Here is a 17,744-nt window from a genome sequence, read left to right as displayed (position 1 = left end):
ATACGAATAATAACACAGCGCTATATAAAGATAAGAATAATAACACAGCGCTATATAAAGATAAGAATAATAACACGGCGCTATATAAAGATAAGAATAATAACACGGCGCTATATAAAGATAAGAATAATAACACAGCGCTATATAAAGATAAGAATAATAACACTGCTATATAAAGATAAGAATAATAACACAGCGCTATATAAAGATAAGAATAATAACACAGCGCTATATAAAGATAAGAATAATAACACGGCGCTATATAAAGATAAGAATAATAACACAGCGCTATATAAAGATAAGAATAATAACACTGCTATATAAAGATAAGAATAATAACACAGCGCTATATAAAGATAAGAATAATAACACAGCGCTATATAAAGATAAGAATAATAACACGGTGCTATATAAAGATAAGAATAATAACACAGCGCTATATAAAGATGAGAATAATAACACAGCGCTATATAAAGATAAGAATAATAACACAGCGCTATATAAAGATAAGAATAATAACACAGCGCTATATAAAGATAAGAATAATAACACAGCGCTATATAAAGATAAGAATAATAACACAGCGCTATATAAAGATAAGAATAGTAACACGGTGCTATATAAAGGTAAGAATAATAACACAGCGCTATATAAAGATAAGAATAATAACACAGCGCTATATAAAGATAAGAATAATAACACAGCGCTATATAAAGATAAGAATAATAACACAGCGCTATATAAAGATAAGAATAATAACACAGCGCTATATAAAGATAAGAATAATAACACAGCGCTATATAAAGATAGGAATAATAACACAGCACTATATAAAGATAAGAATAATAACACAGCGCTATATAAAGATAAGAATAATAACACAGCGCTATATAAAGATAAGAATAATAACACAGCGCTATATAAAGATAGGAATAATAACAGCGCTATATAAAGATAAGAATAATAACACAGCGCTATAGAAAGATAAGAATAATAACACAGCGCTATATAAAGATAAGAATAATAACAGCGCTATATAAAGATAAGAATAATAACACAGCGCTATATAAAGATAGGAATAATAACACAGCACTATATAAAGATAAGAATAATAACACAGCGCTATATAAAGATAGGAATAATAACACAGCACTATATAAAGATAAGAATAATAACACAGCGCTATATAAAGATAAGAATAATAACACAGCGCTATATAAAGATAAGAATAATAACAGCGCTATATAAAGATAAGAATAATAACACAGCGCTATATAAAGATAGGAATAATAACACAGCACTATATAAAGATAAGAATAATAACACAGCGCTATATAAAGATAGGAATAATAACACAGCACTATATAAAGATAAGAATAATAACACAGCGCTATATAAAGATAAGAATAATAACACAGCGCTATATAAAGATAAGAATAATAACAGCGCTATATAAAGATAAGAATAATAACAGCGCTATATAAAGATAAGAATAATAACACTGCGCTATATAAAGATACGAATAATAACACAGCGCTATATAAAGATAAGAATAATAACACAGCGCTATATAAAGATAAGAATAATAACACGGCGCTATATAAAGATAAGAATAATAACACGGCGCTATATAAAGATAAGAATAATAACACAGCGCTATATAAAGATAAGAATAATAACACAGCGCTATATAAAGATAAGAATAATAACACAGCGCTATATAAAGATAAGAATAATAACACAGCGCTATATAAAGATAAGAATAATAACACAGCGCTATATAAAGATAAGAATAATAACACGGCGCTATATAAAGGTAAGAATAATAACACAGCGCTATATAAAGATAAGAATAATAACACAGCGCTATATAAAGATAAGAATAATAACACGGCGCTATATAAAGATAAGAATAATAACAGCGCTATATAAAGATAAGAATAATAACACAGCGCTATATAAAGATAAGAATAATAACACAGCGCTATATAAAGATAAGAATAATAACACGGCGCTATATAAAGATAAGAATAATAACACATCGCTATATAAAGATAAGAATAATAACACGGTGCTATATAAAGATAAGAATAATAACAGCGCTATATAAAGATAAGAATAATAACAGCGCTATATAAAGATAAGAATAATAACAGCGCTATATAAAGATAAGAATAATAACACAGCGCTATATAAAGATAAGAATAATAACACAGCGCTATATAAAGATAAGAATAATAACACAGCGCTATATAAAGATAAGAATAATAACACAGCGCTATATAAAGATAAGAATAATAACACAGCGCTATATAAAGATAAGAATAATAACACAGCGCTATATAAAGATAAGAATAATAACACAGCGCTATATAAAGATAAGAATAATAATAGCGCTATATAAAGATAAGAATAATAACACAGCGCTATATAAAGATAAGAATAATAACACAGCGCTATATAAAGATAAGAATAATAACACAGCGCTATATAAAGATAAGAATAATAACACAGCGCTATATAAAGATAAGAATAATAACACTGTGATATATAAAGATAAGAATAATAACAGCGCTATATAAAGATAAGAATAATAACAGCGCTATATAAAGATAAGAATAATAACACGGTGCTATATAAAGATAAGAATAATAACACAGCGCTATATAAAGATAAGAATAATAACAGCACTATATAAAGATAAGAATAATAACACAGCGCTATATAAAGATAAGAATAATAACACAGCGCTATATAAAGATAAGAATAATAACACAGCGCTATATAAAGATAAGAATAATAACACAGTGCTATATAAAGATAAGAATAATAACACATCGCTATATAAAGATAAGAATAATAACACAGCGCTATATAAAGATAAGAATAATAACACGGTGCTATATAAAGATAAGAATAATAACACAGCGCTATATAAAGATAAGAATAATAACACAGCGCTATATAAAGATAAGAATAATAACAGCGCTATATAAAGATAAGAATAATAACACAGCGCTATATAAAGATAAGAATAATAACACAGCGCTATATAAAGATAAGAATAATAACACTGCGCTATATAAAGATAAGAATAATAACACTGCGCTATATAAAGATAAGAATAATAACACAGTGCTATATAAAGATAAGAATAATAACACAGCGCTATATAAAGATAAGAATAATAACACAGCGCTATATAAAGATAAGAATAATAACAGCGCTATATAAAGATAAGAATAATAACAGCGCTATATAAAGATAAGAATAATAACACAGCGCTATATAAAGATAAGAATAATAACACAGCGCTATATAAAGATAAGAAAACCAAAAATACTGATTGTCCAAATCTTAGTAGAATCAAATAAGTAATACTGTAATTTCTTTCTTAGAAGCAATTGCATGGACCCCGTACCATAATGTGTCTCAGGGACCCCATACCATAATGTGTCTCAGGCACCCCATACCATAATGTGTCTCAGGCACCCCATACCATAATGTGTCTCAGGCACCCCATACCATAATGTGTCTCAGGGACCCCATACCATAATGTGTCTCAGGCACCCCATACCATAATGTGTCTCAGGGACCCCATACCATAATGTGTCTCAGGGACCCCATACCATAATGTGTCTCAGGGACCCCATACCATAATGTGTCTCAGGCACCCCATACCATAATGTGTCTCAGGGACCCCATACCATAATGTGTCTCAGGCACCCCATACCATAATGTGTCTCAGGGACCCCATACCATAATGTGTCTCAGGGACCCCATACCATAATGTGTCTCAGGGACCCCACACCATAATGTGTCTCAGGCACCCCGTACCATAATGTGTCTCAGGGACCCCGTACCATAATGTGTCTCAGGGACCCCGTACCATAATGTGTCTCAGGGACCCCGTACCATAATGTGTCTCAGGGACCCCATACCATAATGTGTCTCAGGGACCCCATACCATAATGTGTCTCAGGGACCCCATACCATAATGTGTCTCAGGGACCCCATACCATAATGTGTCTCAGGGACCCCATACCATAATGTGTCTCAGGCACCCCATACCATAATGTGTCTCAGGGACCCCATACCATAATGTGTCTCAGGGACCCCATACCATAATGTGTCTCAGGGATCCCATACCATAATGTGTCTCAGGGACCCCATACCATAATGTGTCTCAGGGACCCCATACCATAATGTGTCTCAGAGACCCCGTACCATAATATGTCTCAGGGACCCCGTACCATAATGTGTCTCAGGGACCCCACACCATAATGTGTCTCAGGGACCCCGTACCATAATGTGTCTCAGACACCCCGTACCATAATGTGTCTCAGACACCCCACACCATAATGTGTCTCAGGAACCCCATACCATAATGTGTCTCAGGGACCCCATACCATAATGTGTCTCAGGGACCCCATACCATAATGTGTCTCAGGGCCCCACACCATAATGTGTCTCAGGCACCCCATACCAGAATGTGTCTCAGGCACCCCACACCAGAATGTGTCTCAGACACCCCGTACCATAATGTGTCTCAGACACCCCGTACCATAATTTGTCTCAGAGACCCCGTACCATAATGTGTCTCAGAGACCCCGTACCATAATGTGTCTCAGGGACCCCGTACCATAATGTGTCACAGGGACCCCACACCATAATGTGTCTCAGAGACCCCACACCATAATGTGTCTCAGACACCCCGTACCATAATGTGTCTCAGACACCCCATACCATAATGTGTCTCAGGGACCCCGTACCATAATGTGTCTCAGGGACCCCGTACCATAATGTGTCTCAGGGACCCCATACCATAATGTGTCTCAGGGACCCCATACCATAATGTGTCTCAGGGACCCCATACCATAATGTGTCTCAGGGACCCCATACCATAATGTGTCTCAGGCACCCCATACCATAATGTGTCTCAGGGACCCCATACCATAATGTGTCTCAGGGACCCCATACCATAATGTGTCTCAGGGACCCCATACCATAATGTGTCTCAGAGACCCCATACCATAATGTGTCTCAGGGACCCCACACCATAATGTGTCTCAGGCACCCCGTACCATAATGTGTCTCAGGGACCCCGTACCATAATGTGTCTCAGGGACCCCATACCATAATGTGTCTCAGGGACCCCATACCATAATGTGTCTCAGGGACCCCATACCATAATGTGTCTCAGGGACCCCATACCATAATGTGTCTCAGGCACCCCATACCATAATGTGTCTCAGGGACCCCATACCATAATGTGTCTCAGGGACCCCATACCATAATGTGTCTCAGGGACCCCATACCATAATGTGTCTCAGAGACCCCATACCATAATGTGTCTCAGGGACCCCACACCATAATGTGTCTCAGGCACCCCGTACCATAATGTGTCTCAGGGACCCCGTACCATAATGTGTCTCAGGGACCCCATACCATAATGTGTCTCAGGGACCCCATACCATAATGTGTCTCAGGGACCCCATACCATAATGTGTCTCAGGGACCCCATACCATAATGTGTCTCAGGCACCCCATACCATAATGTGTCTCAGGGACCCCATACCATAATGTGTCTCAGGGACCCCATACCATAATGTGTCTCAGGGACCCCATACCATAATGTGTCTCAGAGACCCCATACCATAATGTGTCTCAGGGACCCCACACCATAATGTGTCTCAGGCACCCCGTACCATAATGTGTCTCAGGGACCCCACACCATAATGTGTCTCAGGGACCCCATACCATAATGTGTCTCAGGGACCCCGTACCATAATGTGTCTCAGGGACCCCATACCATAATGTGTCTCAGGGACCCCATACCATAATGTGTCTCAGGGACCCCACACCATAATGTGTCTCAGGGACCCCACACCATAATGTGTCTCAGGGACCCCATACCATAATGTGTCTCAGGGACCCCATACCATAATGTGTCTCAGGGACCCCATACCATAATGTGTCTCAGGGACCCCATACCATAATGTGTCTCAGGGACCCCATACCATAATGTGTCTCAGGGACCCCATACCATAATGTGTCTCAGGGACCCCATACCATAATGTGTCTCAGGCACCCCATACCAGAATGTGTCTCAGGCACCCCACACCAGAATGTGTCTCAGACACCCCGTACCATAATGTGTCTCAGACACCCCGTACCATAATGTGTCTCAGAGACCCCGTACCATAATGTGTCTCAGAGACCCCGTACCATAATGTGTCTCAGGGACCCCGTACCATAATGTGTCACAGGGACCCCACACCATAATGTGTCTCAGAGACCCCACACCATAATGTGTCTCAGACACCCCGTACCATAATGTGTCTCAGACACCCCATACCATAATGTGTCTCAGACACCCCGTACCATAATGTGTCTCAGGGACCCCACACCATAATGTTTCTCAGGGACCCCGTACCATAATGTGTCTCAGGGACCCCACACCATAATGTGTCTCAGGGACCCCATACCATAATGTGTCTCAGGGACCCCACACCATAATGTGTTTCAGGGACCCCATACCATAATGTGTCTCAGGGACCCCATACCATAATGTGTCTCAGGGTCCCCATACCATAATGTGTCTCAGGTACCCCGTACCATAATGTGTCTCAGGGTCCCCGTACCATAATGTGTCTCAGACACCCCGTACCATAATGTGTCTCAGACACCCCGTACCATAATGTGTCTCAGAGACCCCACACCATAATGTGTCTCAGACACCCCACACCATAATGTGTCTCAGGCACCCCGCACCATAATGTGTCTCAGGGACCCTGTACCATAATGTGTCTCAGGGACCCCGTACCATAATGTGTCTCAGAGACCCCGTACCATAATGTGTCTCAGGGACCCCATACCATAATGTGTCTCAGAGACCCCACACCATAATGTGTCTCAGAGACCCCACACCATAATGTGTCTCAGACACCCCATACCATAATGTGTCTCAGGGACCCCACACCATAATGTGTCTCAGGGACCCCATACCATAATGTGTCTCAGGGACCCCGTACCATAATGTGTCTCAGGGACCCCATACCATAATGTGTCTCAGGGACCCCATACCATAATGTGTCTCAGGGACCCCATACCATAATGTGTCTCAGGGACCCCATACCATAATGTGTCTCAGGGACCCCATACCATAATGTGTCTCAGGCACCCCATACCAGAATGTGTCTCAGGCACCCCACACCAGAATGTGTCTCAGACACCCCGTACCATAATGTGTCTCAGACACCCCGTACCATAATGTGTCTCAGAGACCCCGTACCATAATGTGTCTCAGAGACCCCGTACCATAATGTGTCTCAGGGACCCCGTACCATAATGTGTCACAGGGACCCCACACCATAATGTGTCTCAGAGACCCCACACCATAATGTGTCTCAGAGACCCCATACCATAATGTGTCTCAGGGACCCCATACCATAATGTGTCTCAGGGACCCCATACCATAATGTGTCTCAGGCACCCCATACCATAATGTGTCTCAGGGACCCCATACCATAATGTGTCTCAGGGACCCCGTACCATAATGTGTCTCAGGCACCCCACACCATAATGTGTCTCAGAGACCCCACACCATAATGTGTCTCAGGGTCCCCATACCATAATGTGTCTCAGGGACCCCGCACCATAATGTGTCTCAGGGACCCCCTACCAGAATATGTCTCAGGGACCCCGTACCATAATGTGTCTCAGACACCCCGTACCATAATGTGTCTCAGGGACCCCATACCATAATGTGTCTCAGGGACCCCATACCATAATGTGTCTCAGGGACCCCATACCATAATGTGTCTCAGGGACCCCATACCATAATGTGTCTCAGGCACCCCATACCATAATGTGTCTCAGGGACCCCATACCATAATGTGTCTCAGGGACCCCATACCATAATGTGTCTCAGGGATCCCATACCATAATGTGTCTCAGGGACCCCATACCATAATGTGTCTCAGGGACCCCATACCATAATGTGTCTCAGAGACCCCGTACCATAATATGTCTCAGGGACCCCGTACCATAATGTGTCTCAGGGACCCCACACCATAATGTGTCTCAGGGACCCCGTACCATAATGTGTCTCAGACACCCCGTACCATAATGTGTCTCAGACACCCCACACCATAATGTGTCTCAGGAACCCCATACCATAATGTGTCTCAGGGACCCCATACCATAATGTGTCTCAGGGACCCCATACCATAATGTGTCTCAGGGCCCCACACCATAATGTGTCTCAGGCACCCCATACCAGAATGTGTCTCAGGCACCCCACACCAGAATGTGTCTCAGACACCCCGTACCATAATGTGTCTCAGACACCCCGTACCATAATTTGTCTCAGAGACCCCGTACCATAATGTGTCTCAGAGACCCCGTACCATAATGTGTCTCAGGGACCCCGTACCATAATGTGTCACAGGGACCCCACACCATAATGTGTCTCAGAGACCCCACACCATAATGTGTCTCAGACACCCCGTACCATAATGTGTCTCAGACACCCCATACCATAATGTGTCTCAGGGACCCCGTACCATAATGTGTCTCAGAGACCCCGTACCAGAATGTGTCTCAGGGAACCCACACCATAATGTGTCTCAGGGACCCCAAACCATAATGTGTCTCAGAGACCCCATACCATAATGTGTCTCAGAGACCCCATACCATAATGTGTCTCAGGGACCCCATACCATAATGTGTCTCAGGGACCCCACACCATAATGTGTCTCAGAGACCCCGTACCATAATGTGTCTCAGGGACCCCGTACCATAATGTGTCTCAGGGACCCCGTACCATAATGTGTCTCAGACACCCGGTACCATAATGTGTCTCAGACACCCCGTACCATAATGTGTCTCGGGGACCCTCTCAGGGACCCCACACCATAATGTGTCCCAGGGACCCCACACCAGAATGTGTCTCAGGGACCCCATACCATAATGTGTCTCAGGGACCCCACACCAGAATGTGTCTCAGGGACCCCGTACCAGAATGTGTCTCAAGGACCCCATACCATAATGTGTCTCAGGGACCCCATACCATAATGTGTCTCAGGGACCCCATACCATAATGTGTCTCAGGGACCCCATACCATAATGTGTCTCAGGGACCCCACACCAGAATGTGTCTCAGGGACCCCGTACCATAATGTGTCTCAGGGACCCCGTACCAGAATGTGTCTCAGGGACCCCGTACCATAATGTGTCTCAGGGACCCCATGCCAGAATGTGTCTCAGGGACCCCATACCAGAATGTGTCTCAGGGACCCCACACCATAATGTGTCTCAGGGACCCCGTACCATAATGTGTCTCAGGGACCCCGTACCATAATGTGTCTCAGGGACCCCGTACCATAATGTGTCTCAGGGACCCTATACCATAATGTGTCTCAGGGACCCCACACCATAATGTGTCTCAGAGACCCCACACCATAATGTGTCTGAGACCCCATACCATAATGTGTCTCAGAGACCCCATACCATAATCCAATTCTCAGGCCCAATTTCCACACTACCACAGTGTTAATAACGTGCAACTTTCCCATGAATTGTAACTATACCGTATGTCACACAGAGGTCTATGGGACACATCCATCAAGTCAATGGGAGTTAATACTGGATCGGGCGCCAACCCGTCCCGACGCTTGTATCAGACGCCCATTCTGGCGGTTATACATTCAATTCATGGTACAGGAGTCATGTAGAATACGGTTTCCCAATGTCACGGTATCGAAGTACCTTCTGTTTCTGTCCCTCTTACTGAGCAATGTGGGAAGTGATTACAGTATATGGGGCAATTCCTTATTATTATAATTCCTTCTTACAAGTCCCCCTGGACTCTCCTTTTCTGAAACAGACCAAATGTCCCCATTTCTAAATATAAAAAGAAGGGGCGAGAATGTACGGTTTGGCCAAATTCTGTGCTTCAAATTCCAGAAGAAGCAGAAAGCAGAAGGATCAGTAATGAATCTCATTGCCGTGCAGCCTCCCTGATCCATTCTGTGTCATACAAAGTCATTGGGGCCAAGCTCTGATGAGCATGAGGAGTTACTTGGATTGTGATCCAGAGAACCTGGACAGAGAACCTGGACAGAGAACCTGCTCTTTGTGACCCGATGCAGGGGTCAGCGTCCCTTTATCTCACCTTACTTAACCTCCTGATCCAGAACACTGTAATAAAGTAAGTGCGTGTAGGAGATGTGTGCGGAGGTTTTAAAACAGGAGACTAATATTTAGGGGGAAATAATTCAGGCTTTTATTAGCCGAAGCTTTGGTAACATAATACCTGCTTGTGTTCAGCATACAGGAGCAAAATCCGCAGGCCGAGCTCCTCTTTGGAGCGCTAACCATTACAGTGCTTGGTCTCTCTGTAAATTGGGGGCTAAGCCCCTTTCCAACGATAACACGAGTCAGATATAGACAAGTTTTACCCTCGGGCCCCCGGCTTCCTCCAGGCTGGGATAGGGGTGAAACAGGTCCATGGTCAGGGTGGTCTCTCGTGCGGTCCAGGTGTTCCCCTGGGACTGAGAGTTGTACTCTTTTATACATCTCAAATGGGCAGCTGAGGAGGCCAATTCAGGCAGCCTGCTTTGGCATTAGCCTCCTCCATGCTGGCTCAAGCTCTGTATACCTGTCTTTCCCTGCACCATAATCTGGCAGGGGATCCAGCTCCAGCCTGTTACATGCCACAAAAACATTGTTTGGTTAGAGTGTCAAACCGGTTCGGGGTCAGGAATAGGAAACATGCCGAGTACAGAGGAGGAGGGCACACTGGTGAGGCCGCCTTTCTACACATATTACAGGATTGCCCGGGGACACCGTCTCCTACTCAGGAGTAGGAAACAGTCAGGAGAAATTAGGTGAATCTGAATGATCTGGTAATCTTACCGCTGGCTTTTATCAACGCTTCAATCTTATCCAATTTCTCCTGCATCCTCGTTTTATCCACCTCGTGTTGGGATGTTAGGTGTCTCTTACAGTCTGACGCCTTCTCGCTCTCAGAGAAGAGGAACAGCTCCCGGGCCAGTGTCCCAATCCTGGGCTGTGTCTCCAGGATCCGTCTCTTCTCCTCGGAGCTGCTGTCCTCCAGGTCATCAATCACCACAATGACATTGTCCTTCCCTACACACAGCACAGAGAGAGAATCCCCATATAGATTATTCATACAGATAATAGGAGATCAGGTTTAGTGATGTGAAGCTTATGGGGTCACCAGGCTGTGCAGAGATCCTGTTTCAGTCACATCATCTTGTATGAACTTAAAGACAAGTATTTCATGTTGTGGAGATGTTCATTATGCCATAAAGTGTAAGCTCTTCGGAACAGAGATTCATTGAGCTTGCACTGTTCCACTACGTGTCTCATAGTTACGCCAGGGGCATTTCATACACAATCCGTGATTATTATGTGTATCAGGTCTGTGCCAGGCATAGTTGTGTCTTTAATCTTTAATCCCCATATTAATATCCAGATGTAGCTTGTCAGGTCCCATTCCGATGAGCTGTGTGATATAATGATGTACCACGTGTGCTATGGTGAGATATCCGGTGATATTCTGTAACACTGCTATTAAATCCTATGAGAACACTGTGATATTCTGCATTATCCTGGGGATATGTCGGGGTAACTGTGGGAACAATGTCACACACGATATCTGTGCTCCTATATACCAGGCCAGCATTACTAATAAGCCATGCTGATAGTATGTAACATTGTGAGCTATACTGGGCCATGTTATCACTGGGGAGAGAGGCTCTGGATTACTCAGGAACTCACACAGGAAATATACAGCCACATTTGCAGAGTTTGGGGGGAAATTCCACCTGAGATCCACAAATGTATAAAAAGTTTAGATAAACCAGTAAAACAGAGAAAATGTGATCTGTAATAGGGAATATTTACAATACACAATGAGATAACATAGCACGGTTGTGTGACTTTGTGTAAATTACTTTACTTGTTCCTCAGGTAATATATATGATATTGTTTTCTCTTCTGAGCACACCAATGTGATTATAATATTCTGCATAAAGTGCCGTGCGCACTAACAGTCCGGCAGCCTGAAATTCCAATATCTGTTTATAACTTCAATGTTGTTCATTGCACTTTGTGGAAATTACCAAAAAAAAGTACATTGCTATATAGGAAATAAAGCATATTTAGCATGGAAATTTGTTCTAAATTGTGTGTCATTTATGCAGATTTTACTCATCATTTCTTTTTAATCTCCCCGTGCCTAAGACACAAAATGATAGTGAGATCTGCAGGCAGGACGTGTGTCTGATACACCGTATGTACAGCTCTGCGACTCTGCAATGTGATATAGGAAAGTGTTACAGGCTCTATATTAGTTTCTATATTGCTAGATAGATAGATAGATAGATAGATAGATAGATAGATAGATAGATAGATAGATAGATAGATAGACATGTATATTGTGTGTCTCTTACCGAGTACAGCAGATAGATATCTCAGCTCATCGTCATATAGAGAGTTCGTCACATCAGTGATATTTATCCTCCCCCTGTTCTTGGTGTGATACAGGATTGCGAATGTGCACTGAGAGACGTCCTCTCGGAACTGGCGGCCTCCAGCGTTAGAAATGTAACCGGGTCTGACGTCCTGAACCTGATCCCTGAAGTCCTCAGATCTCAGCAGGTCCCCCAGCCATTTATAGTCACTCTGCCCTGACCGTGAGAAGATCCCGATCCTGTGTTTTGGTTTTGACATCTGAAATAAACAAGAACATGTTTGTATCCTGGTTAGACACGGGAAACATTTTCACCAGAATTATAATCTGGCACAGTCTGGCCCGTTTTCTTTGAGCCGCCGATTCCGCAGTTCAGTCTCAAAAAAGCAAATGTAACCATCCTGGAGAAGACCCCAATTGCGCAATGTCTGTGCCCCCCCCTGAGACAGACCAGAAATAGTGTATCAATCACTGTAAAAGACATGTGCAGAGGTAACAAGGGAGACAGATTTGGGGAAATTAAACCATGGCTTTATTCAGCCTGTTCCTTAAAACAATGCAGAGCATCCAAAAATAAACCAATAAACAGACTATCCCCGTGTAAGGGCCACCTCACGTCCCCAGTCCTTATCTGCAAGGCTAGGAGGAAAGGCCCCTTTCCCACCTATCGCCCCAAAGTCTAAAGAGGTACCTCAAAGCAGGTGGCCCTTCATGTCAGTCTCTGGGCCTGGATAGGTGTTCGTTGAGGGGCCAGCCTGTGGCAGGTTCCTGGGTTGGCTGCACCCTGGAAGAGATGGCTGGTCCCCCGGTGTCTTGATATCAGCACACAGTAATGCCTGTGTGCTCAGGAGACTCTTTCTGTTCCCACAAGGAGGTGATTAACCAGGTGGTGACTGGTCAATTGTCTAGCTGCAATTATCCAGCTCTCTGCTGGATTCCTCAGACCCCTACAGGCTTATATTGAAGCCTTATCTAAAACAGGGATAAGTCCCTGTTACAATTACACTATATTATTAGTATTAGTTATTGTTTTACAGCAGCAGGAGAACACGCAGAGAAGGGACTTACAGAACGTTCCATACTGGCTCCTACCCCATATGCCGTGACACTGTCTTACTCTTACTCGGGATTTAAGTTCCATGTAAATGAATGAAATATTCCCGAGCATGGGGAAGACGGCTTAGTATAATATTGAATTTGATCTATATGGGATTATTCATTAAGCGCCAATAATGCTATTTGGAACTTCTATTGACTTCAATGGTGTCCAAAGCGGCACTATCATAGTTTAGTGATTATCTACCACCGATTCTTCCGTTTGCAGGTGATAGTGAGATATACACAGAGAAGACTCATGGGATTTCCATTAGTTACTTCCATCCCACCCCTACCAATGCAAAACCAAGTCTCCAGGTATATCTCCATCTTATGTCACCTACATCCCATCCCAACCAATGCAAACCCAAACCTCCATGTATATCTCCATCTTGAACAGTTGTGTGAAAAAGAAAGTACACCCTCTTTGAATTCCATGGTTTTACCTATCAGGACATAAAAACAATCATCTGTTCATTAGCAGGTCTTATAATTAGGTAAATACAACCTCATATGAACAACAACACATGACATATTACACCGTGTCATGATTTATTTAACAAAAATAAAGAAAAAATGGAGAAGCCATGTGTGAAAAACTAAGTACACCTGTAGACGGAAGTTCACAGAGGTACACAATTAGGAGGCTTTATAATGTGAAATTATAATAGGCTTTATTGTGCCTGTTCCTTTTCATCAGGAAAATTATCCAAACACAGGGGGGGGAACAAAGCTTCCATTCACTTGGGAGTATTTCTAGTGAAACACTATGCAATAATTCACATCTCCCTTAGTCAAGCAGTTCTCGCAGCCCCAAAACATATAACATGAAATAAGCAGATATAAGCAGTCTCTTAAGAATAAAAGTCTTATCTGTTTCTTGGAGGGAAAATCTCACTTCCTGGTTCAGCTTCAGGTGTAGTAGTTTTCCCTGTGTCTTGAAAATCAGCTCTGCTGTGCAGAGCTCAAGACCGGTCAGCTCCAAAGGTCAGCTCTCAGTCAGAGCTAAGGAGAGAGTTACTTCCTGTCTCAAAGGCAGGCTTTTTGTAAACAATCTAATCAGGCAGGTGGTGTTTAGTAATTAACTACCACACTGCTAGATTAAAGGCACATTACTGAACAGGGATAAGTCCCCTGTTACATACCTCCCCTGTTTGTGGGAAGCTCGGGCTTACCACGGCCAAAGCCCATCCTTCTACTCTCATTCTAGATCTCTGTGACTTGAATGAGAGTGGATGGAGGAAGAGAACCCTCTGTCCCGCTGGGATTGGAGCCCTTTCTCCAGTTTATTTTTGTCTCCTCCCGAAGATGCTTGAGATCAGCACTCCTCAGTCGCTCGAGGAGGACTTTTTCCACGTAAAGTCTTTTTATCACGTGCGCAGTCTTGAGAATTCTGTTGCGTCGGGCACTTCTCTTTTTGTAGACAAAGTGTATGGCAACAGTTGTAGAGCAGTTAGGACTAGCCGTTAGAGTTATCTGCTCTTGAAGTGGTCTTTCTGCAGCTTCTCCACACCATGGAGTCGCCAGTTCAGCTTCTTCAGCTAAGGATTCTTCTGGCTTTGATTCTGCACTCCTACCTCTGTTTGTTGCCTGTTGGGCAGCTGTTGGTTTGGCTAGTGCTTTCTTTGGTGGCTCAAACTTTGTAATTTTGTTTTGAAGTTGCGTGGAGTCCCCAACTCTCACTGTACCCTTGTCCTTGCGGGCATTAGTTACTGTGGGATACTGGTGCTTGGGCAGAGCCAATACCTTTTTCCGTATTGGAGGAATCTGTATCAGAGTCTCCTTCATATTCTGGAGCTCTGTAATTTTTGTCGTCAAGGTTGCCGCTGCGTCTGTTTTCTCCTTGGTGTACTGACTCAAGGGAATGGAACAGTCTCTCTGTCTCTCCAGCTCTTGCTCCAGTTTCTGAGCCTTCTCACGCTCCCTCTCATACAGAGTCACCTGGTATCGAAGCTCCGCTTCCAACGATGCTCTGAAGACATGCAGCGTGGCCTTTAGCTCCTCATACTGCTCTGTGGGGACGTACTGGGTATTCAGACGTTCCTGCAGCGCTTGTACCTCTTTAGCAGCCTGCAGTTTTTCTTCCTGTAGCGTTTGCTGCTTCTCCTCAGCATACTGGAGGTGTGTACACAGACCTTGCAGTTGGTTCTGCAGTCGGTGCTCTGCGTCAAACTTTTCCTTGACTTCTTCTGTCAACTGAAAATTTTCTTCTTTCAGTTCTAAGTTTTCTCTTTTTAATCTTGAATTTTCTCCTTTTTCAGTCTCTGTATTCTTCAGGGCTTCTTTGCAGTCCTCCTTCCATTTACACACATCTGCTTTGAGAATGACACTCTCCTGGCGTGAGACTTCCTTCTCTAGGTTGAGGGTCTGAAGCTCCTTCTGAGAGACTTTGAGATCTGTATCAAGATTACCAATAGTTTCTTTAGCAATGTCCAGCTCCTCAGTGAGACTGTGTAGTTCCTTTCTGGCAACTTCCAGGTCTGTGCGGCAGCTGTTGGTCTCATGATGTGAGGCATCCAGTGCTCTGCGGAGTGTCTGAACCTCTTTCTGACATACATCCACTTCTATCCGGACACTGTTGACCTCCCGTTGTGAGGCATTCAGCTCTATACGAAGAGTGTGAACCTCTTGCTGGAAGACTGTCATCTGCTTCAGTGCCTCCTCATACTTCCGCTTTAGCGTAGCCACCATTTTATCAGATTGGCTCTGCTTTTCATCCATGGCAGAAATAGTAGCATTTGCAGTATCTAGTTCAGTCTTGAGATCGTTCAATTCTGTTCCAGATTCAGAGTACATTGTGAGCACCGCCATCTGTAACTCAGCATTATCTGCTCTCTCAAGTTCCAATTGTTCTCGAAGTAGATCACAGTCACGCCTGGCAATTTTCAGGGCGTCTTCAGGGCTGGTCAAGGGATCGTCACTCACTGGTTCCGACTCCACTTCCCTGGGATGGTTGGTTGAGGGTTCCTCACTGTTGGCACCGGACAGACACTTCTTTGGGGTACACGACTTCTGCCTTGGGCCCTCTGGATATTCGGTTATCCGCGGGACGAATTCTCCATTTTCTCTAGGCTGCAGGGCAACTCAGTCCCCCTTTTTCTCCACAGGATCTGCGGACGTGTCTGTTACTTCCACGGTAAGTGAAGAACCGCTTTTCTTTTACTTTTTCCGCCTTTTTGATTTGGATGACACCGTCCCTTCAGGGATATTGGGGTCTCCATCTTCATTTGAAATTTTAGCAGCTTCATTATACTGCACCGACACACTTTATTCGAGCAAATACCCAGTATGTACCTGGCAGATACCTGGAATGCGCCGCTCCATACCTCTGACAAGCCCCGTTGCGTTTGCCTTCCCAGCCTGGGTTCATGCCTGGCTGACGGGCGGCTGATCTGTTAAATGATAATGATTAGGATTTAATAGGCTGCAATGCTTCGCGTGTCTACCAGATGGCATAAATTCATGAATTGTAATGCAGTATATATATATATACTGTGCAGTATTGCAGCCAGCGGGAATAAAATGCTTCAATCCCTGCTTGGAAAATACCTCAATGCACTCGGGCAGAAAACAGTCACAAACCTCAATACACCCGGGTATACCCGAATTCGTGGGACTAGCCGAGCTCGAATAAAGTGTGTCGCCAGTGTATACGCCAGGCTTTTCTTGCAGCTGCTTTAGCGGACAGAAATATTCGGTGATCCACTGCTCCCGCTCTGTCTCCTGCTGATCATATTCGTCAAAGGGAGCGGTCTTTTCTGTTCGTGCCGAGTTCAGGCACCCCCACCATTCTTGGGGTGTTTTGTGGGTGTGACTCGGTTCGGGATCCCCGTAAGAGATGTCTTCCTCTTTATTGGACTGGAAGGGCCACTCTTCCGTGGGGTAGGGTTCATTACAGGAACGCTGCATCTTGTCCTCCATTTTTAGGCTATCAGGTGTAATTTTCTTCCTGACCTCAGGAGGCGCTATTGCAGCTGTTGCCACTATTTGCTAGAACCCCCAATTGTGGTAGTCCTACAAATGGGCATATTTTGCTTGTAGAGGTCGTAGCTCTCACAGGCATCTCTGTAGACTTCTTTCTTGGTAATTTTTTTTTTTTTTTCAATATCAGCAGTATTGTGCATGCATTTTTTTTTATCAGGTATAC

The 17,744-nt window shown here is 43.6% G+C and overlaps 1 protein-coding gene across 1 annotated transcript in view; it reads right to left on the bottom strand.

Annotated features, from left to right (window-relative positions):
- The window catches only part of LOC142463604 (uncharacterized), a 131,327-nt gene that overhangs the window by 90,918 nt on the left and 22,665 nt on the right, over positions 1-17,744 (bottom strand). The window contains exons 5-6 of the mRNA XM_075566552.1: positions 12,483-12,762; positions 10,921-11,154 (exon numbers count right to left, since the gene is read on the bottom strand). Coding sequence (XP_075422667.1) covers positions 10,921-11,154; positions 12,483-12,762 — 514 coding nt within the window. The remainder of the gene's footprint in view (positions 1-10,920; positions 11,155-12,482; positions 12,763-17,744) is intronic.

This window comes from Ascaphus truei, chromosome 11 (genome assembly GCF_040206685.1).
Source record: "Ascaphus truei isolate aAscTru1 chromosome 11, aAscTru1.hap1, whole genome shotgun sequence".
NCBI classification, from domain to species: domain Eukaryota; kingdom Metazoa; phylum Chordata; class Amphibia; order Anura; family Ascaphidae; genus Ascaphus; species Ascaphus truei.
Note: the sequence above shows the minus strand (reverse complement) of the source record. Positions and strands in the feature narration are given on the sequence as shown.